This window comes from Macadamia integrifolia, chromosome 4, assembly GCF_013358625.1.
Source record: "Macadamia integrifolia cultivar HAES 741 chromosome 4, SCU_Mint_v3, whole genome shotgun sequence".
Taxonomy (NCBI): domain Eukaryota; kingdom Viridiplantae; phylum Streptophyta; class Magnoliopsida; order Proteales; family Proteaceae; genus Macadamia; species Macadamia integrifolia.
In genome coordinates this window covers 4,224,066-4,229,799 of record NC_056560.1, presented here as the reverse complement: position 1 = coordinate 4,229,799, position 5,734 = coordinate 4,224,066, and the positions used below count along the sequence as shown (strand labels likewise).

The 5,734-nt window shown below is 36.8% G+C and overlaps 1 protein-coding gene across 5 annotated transcripts in view; it reads right to left on the bottom strand.

Annotated features, from left to right (window-relative positions):
* Nucleotides 1-5,734, bottom strand: part of LOC122075118 (phosphatidylinositol/phosphatidylcholine transfer protein SFH12-like) — a 7,646-nt gene continuing 1,912 nt past the window's right edge. For 2 of the 5 annotated variants that reach the window (XM_042640025.1, XM_042640024.1), the window contains exons 4-15: nt 4,688-4,787; nt 4,321-4,587; nt 3,941-4,018; nt 3,724-3,825; nt 3,575-3,624; nt 3,316-3,415; nt 3,117-3,212; nt 2,830-2,937; nt 2,124-2,247; nt 1,336-1,727; nt 452-523; nt 1-346 (exon numbers count right to left, since the gene is read on the bottom strand). In XM_042640025.1, the coding sequence (XP_042495959.1) occupies nt 320-346; nt 452-523; nt 1,336-1,727; nt 2,124-2,247; nt 2,830-2,937; nt 3,117-3,212; nt 3,316-3,415; nt 3,575-3,624; nt 3,724-3,825; nt 3,941-4,018; nt 4,321-4,587; nt 4,688-4,787 (1,516 nt within the window). In that variant the 3' untranslated portion in view covers nt 1-319. Of the gene's footprint in view, nt 368-451; nt 524-1,335; nt 1,728-2,123; nt 2,248-2,829; nt 2,938-3,116; nt 3,213-3,315; nt 3,416-3,574; nt 3,625-3,723; nt 3,826-3,940; nt 4,019-4,320; nt 4,588-4,687; nt 4,788-5,334; nt 5,592-5,734 lie in introns of those variants that run through there. The other 3 variants (XM_042640028.1, XM_042640026.1, XM_042640027.1) reach the window with 3 other exon arrangements.

Sequence of the window (5,734 nt, the reverse complement as noted above, 5' to 3'; positions counted from 1 at the left end):
TAAATGTGAAAGAATGGCATACTATATTTAAGAGATTAGTCATAAGTGTGAAAGAATAGCAAACTTTTACCAAAAAAAGAAAAAAGGAAAAAAGAAGAATGGCAAACTATATTTAAGAGATTAGTATTAAGTATGAAAGAATGGCAAATTATATGATTAATCAGAACTTTTGATTGAACTTGGGTAATGTAATTATAGGTCACAGAGCACTTGAATGGCTTTGAAGGATTGAGAATCACCACAACCAACACTTTCAACAAAATTCTCATGTCTTTGCCTCTATTCTGAGCATCATGCAGTGCCTGCTGCCTCTCCCTTTTTACCAGCACCAGCAGGAATATCGGTTCTGTATTCACAGGCCAAAAAACTAAACATGGTGAAAACACTTTAAATTGAACCAAATAAACTGATAAAGAACCAATTAATCAATATTAGATCGTTAATGACTTACCGATTTTTGCTTTTTCTTCTTTTCAAGGTAGGCTAGAAGCTCTTCCTGCCGTGTAAGGGAATCCTCAAGAGCCTGCACAAGCACAAACTAACTAGATCAATTACTGTTCTTTTTTTTTTATTATTATTATTATTCTTCACCTTTTTTTGGGAGGAGGGGGGGGGGAGGGACTGGTCTTTTCTATTATTTTGTTATTTTCTACATAAACTTGTAATCTAGAATCACTATTTTAGTTTTATTTGAACTCAACTTATAAAGGCATCAATCACCCCAGGGATGATATCCTTAAGATTCAAGGTCATTTCTCCCCAACTTCTATTGGCTTTGAAAACATCAACCAATAGCAATAACATAATAATATGTGCACATAACATATATACAATCATTCTTCCAGTTAATCTCATGGTTTGGAGTGACTGAGTTTTGTGAGGGCGACAATGTAGTTTAACCAAACTGCTTATTCACAATATAAAGCATTTTGTTCTACCAAAGGAACAGATAAATTTTACCTTGAATCCTGTATCTGCTGATTTATACTATAAGATAATTAAAAAAACTTTTAGAAAAGCTACTTTCTGAGATAGAAGCCACCCTTTCAACCCATCTATGCTGTATGTGGTTCTGGACCTGTATTGCTGCGGACTGGTGTTAAAGGTAAATTTTTGCCTGTATAAATCACAGGTTTGCTGTAAAATATAAAGCATTTCCTATGTGAAGGCTTTTTCCTAAATTTTGAACTTTTTTCAATACTGAAAACAGCAGAAAAGGCTTTAGCATGCCATAACAAAAATTTAAAAAGAAAAAAATATATTTTTTTCAGTGAAAAAACTATAGGGACAGGGAACAACAAATATTTTTTTTTTTATGGAAAGTACTGATCTTACCTTCTTGGTTGCCATAAGCTCTTGCTCAAGGGCATCAACACGGCTTACAGCAGCATTAAGCATTTCCTCCTTCTCAGCTGGCATTGCTGCAGGCTTCATGCTTAGAACATTCACCTTCTCTTCCAATTCAGCCATACGCTTCATGGCAGTCATGTAATCGGCCCTAGAGATGGCAGGCTCAGGCAACTGGTGGTGATGCTTCTGGCCTTTATACATTGTGTCAACACAGTAATCAGAGCTGGAGTAGAGATTTGCATCTGTGAGCTTATTTGGCATGTTGCGCGATACTCGGACCATAGTGACAACGCCCATAACCACAGCCATGATCCCAGTGAAGATTTGACCACCAATTCCATCAGAACCCTTGCAAGAATCATCCATAGAGTAGCAATCTGCAATTTTTAGAGTAGAAAGTTATGGTGATGTGCTTTGGATTCAAATAAGCCGACAAGTCATAGGTATTCCTTTTCTTTGGGTTTCTCACTCAACTTAGTGGCAAAGAAAAAGTTTTAGGCTGTAATATAAATGAAAATCTGGACAAGCAGAACAGATACACAGTTATCCTCTTTGTCAACACTCAACAGGATTATCAATGTCCTCCATTCATAACAATTTCAAAAGTAAATTGGCACATAATTCAGAATTTATGGCAGGCATTATTGCCATAATAAATTAATTTTGTTTCCAGACCTAGATGAATTGCCTCAGAGAGACCCAATGCAAAGTGGACACTACAGATGAGCTATCACTACATAGACATACAAAGGAACAATTAAAAAAACATGTACCTTTAGAGACTGTCAGCTTGTCATTATGTACTGATTTATGCCAAGTTGCATCCACACCCTTATCAACCATTGGGATGAACTGATCATACCCATAGTCGCTGTGGTTATTTTTGCCAATTGGAGCCTGCAGGAAATGTTTGTAAATATTGGGATGCTATTGAACTCTAAAATTGATAAATGGCAACAAAATAACAAAGGTGAAATAAACTGTGCCAGAATTCAAATTATTTGGGACGCACATGCATATTTTTTTATATTCATATGAAAGGTGAAATATTTCTCCATCAATTTCCAATTCCTTAATTACTCTAGGATAACAAAGAAGGCTGTACCAGGCAATAGATGTAGGGTGTGGCATGTAAGTTGAAATAGAATGAGGGTGGCTAGCAGTTGGTCCATTTCAACCACTCTAGAATCTCCAATTTCTCATCTACTTTTAGGAGCCCACTGTTGGAAATAGGAACTCAATTATAGATCTAAAAATGACATGAATATGTTTATGTGAGACTTTCTGAACAAATGAAGCTTCAGACATCCCCCTATAAATGGAGTTCCAGGAAGGCACTAAGGACATTTACACTAAGAGGAACAAAGTCTCCCAAGTCTGCTCCTAAGTGGTCAATAGTCCAAAACATATTTCAAATTCCAGTAACTCAACAAACAAAACAAAATCTTTGAGTCAGCTGTGGAAGCTCTATAAACTTACTTGTTCATGAACAGGAGAGAGTTGTGGATGCTCAATGTACCCCCTTTGAAATTTGAGTGAGGGAGATTGCATATCATCAGCATCCTTCCCCTTCACAGAATCACATTCCTTGATGATATATTAGAAAAAGATAGACGAAAAAGAAAATCATCACCACAAACTTCTCGCAGACTCAAGTTTAGGAAGAAGATGGATAATTTGGCTTTGAAAATATAAGCAAGAGAATCAAGAGAACAAAGGTAGAGCACCAGGTGGGGGAGGAAGGCAGGTCCACAGTAATTATATACCTTTGGATACAATATTTCATCCTCGGAAATTGTCTTCTCATCAGCATCTGATGTAACAGTTTTTCGCGTACATTTGGCATCACCATTTTGAATCATCTGCTTATCAAGATATCGACTGCAATATTAATACAACATGCTATTTGATAAACATAAGAACATAAACTCCCATAAAGAGAAAGGGGAAAATGTGCAAGATAACCTTTAATATATCTGGATCATTCCATGGACCCTTATCAGAACGCATACAGCCACCCTTATCAGCACAAGTACATGTACCACCCAAAAACTCTGGCAGCTCACTGTTACAAAGCCAGGGAACAGAAACAGCGGTGATGTTTGATTATCCATGAAGATTACTAACAACACATTCAGCAGACAAATTTATGGATAACATAACAATGAGAAACCAAAATGGTACAAGAAAAATTATGTATTGCATTAATCATAGAACAACTTACCTAGCATCAATTATTTCAAGCAATTTGCTCTGGAACTTATTCCCAAGAACCTGATGGATAACAACCAACAGCAGTTAAAGTGGATTTCCTTGATCCAAACAAGAAATAGACAATGGACGGACAAGGTAATGGTATTAGTAGCAACTTACGTGGATCTTTGCTGTAGTTTTGGGATCAAGGAAAGTCTTAACAGTGTTCCATAGAAGTCTAAATCCAGAACCTGCATTAATGATGAACATGCGACAAAGGGTCTGCAAAGGAAACCACAAATTTCATTACCAATTACCATATCACCAAAATTCTGCAGTGCAGTAGCAAATTAAAAGTGGCAGCACATTAATTTGACAAAGAATTAACATAAAGTACCTCAGGATAATTGTCACCATCAATCTTCTGAATACGCATAATAAGTTCCCTGGCAGATTTGTTGAAATGTTTGAGTCCCTAAGACACCAATTCATATATTAAGCATGGTAGAGTGGGAGATTATGTGTCATGTAATATAATAATAAAGTATCAAAAACCTCTCCTGGAAATAAAATGGCGAGCTACCCAATTCTTTCCTCTCTTTTCTAGGTCCCCCCCCCCCCAACCCGACAACCAAATTGTCCTCACTAACGATTTATATAGACTATTATCTGCCATAACCACAAATCAGGAGTCCAGGGGAATTTGTTATCAGAATATTAATTTCTATACCACAACCACATATGTAAGAACAGCATATGTTAAGTATCCTCACATACCACTCCTTGCACATCCAGTATGGTTGTGCTTTGATCAATGTGCTTTTTTGCTGCAATGGAACAAGCCGGGAACTTAACAGCAAAGGTTCTCTCAAACTCTCGTACGTGATAATTCATATACCGATCCATGGTAGTGGCTTGCAATAGTTTGGTGGCATCAACTTTTCCCAGGCGCTCAATGTAAACAGGACGTCCATCCTTATCTACTCCATGATTTCCTTGGGGATAGTGTTGTAGGACTTCTTGGAGTTCTTCAAATTCAAAATCCTAAAGAATAGTGGAAAATGAGGAACATAAGCCACATTAGCAGCAATTTACTGTCAGATTATTCAATGAACAAGACTCTTTAACTTTTGACCGCCAGTACCTCCATGATTGTGTCAGCGCCAAATTCCTTCCTCCACTGGATCATGTCAGCCCACATTTGCTTGGTCTTCTCAATGTCAAATTTCCTGGCCTTCAAGAATCTGCATCATTAAGCAAAAGTTAATTGCTTAAATAGGGAAAGGATTGCTTCCATGAGTAGTTTATAAGGACATTCCAAAATTTATGTTACAATTACTGTAACTAAAGATCCCCATATGAGGTCATCTTGCTTTCACTGACTACCTAAATGAGCAGAATTAAACTTACATTCTCTGCCTATATCTGCATTTCTGTCATCCATACTCTATCTTAATTAAATAAATGAATAAGTACTGTTCAAAATAATTCAACCTTCTTCCAAGCTTTCCTCTCTCTGATACTAATGTTAACTCTCTAAGAGATGTCGTGCCATTTCTGTTTGATATGACATGTCTGGGTTCAGACTGGTCTTCACTCACTATAATATCAACCATCAACTCACTTCAATTAAGTATGCATCGATTGTTTTTTGTTTTATTCTCTGGAGGTTTCGACAATAAAGAATTTCCTAAAACTGATAAAAAAAAAAGGGATAACGCAACCGATAACAAGGTTTGCAACCATGCATTATGTACAACAATCTCAAAGGAACATTGAAGATAAAGTCACCTGAGCATCATATGGTAATCATCATGTTTAGAGGGTAATAATTCTTCCAAGATGAGTGCTTGACGGAATGCATCGACTGCCTGTGTCTCCTCTGCATCATGCTCATCCTCAATGGAAACAGACATAACTCTACTGTTTCTCCTACCCCTCTTTGTCAGAGAATGCCTGAACTTGGTAGAAGCATTAATAGCTTTCTTTTTCAACGACCCGATCCTATTCTTTCTCTCATCCTCTGAGTTTTCCATCTCAGATTTTTCGAGACCTGAAAACAAACAATGAAAAAGTAAAAATATTGTTGAATCTTATGTGGATCAGGCAGAATGTGTTTTTGATCATCAGGGTGCATGGAAACTATGTATTATATCTTATTCTGTGTAGTCTAAAACCCTCAATGATGAAA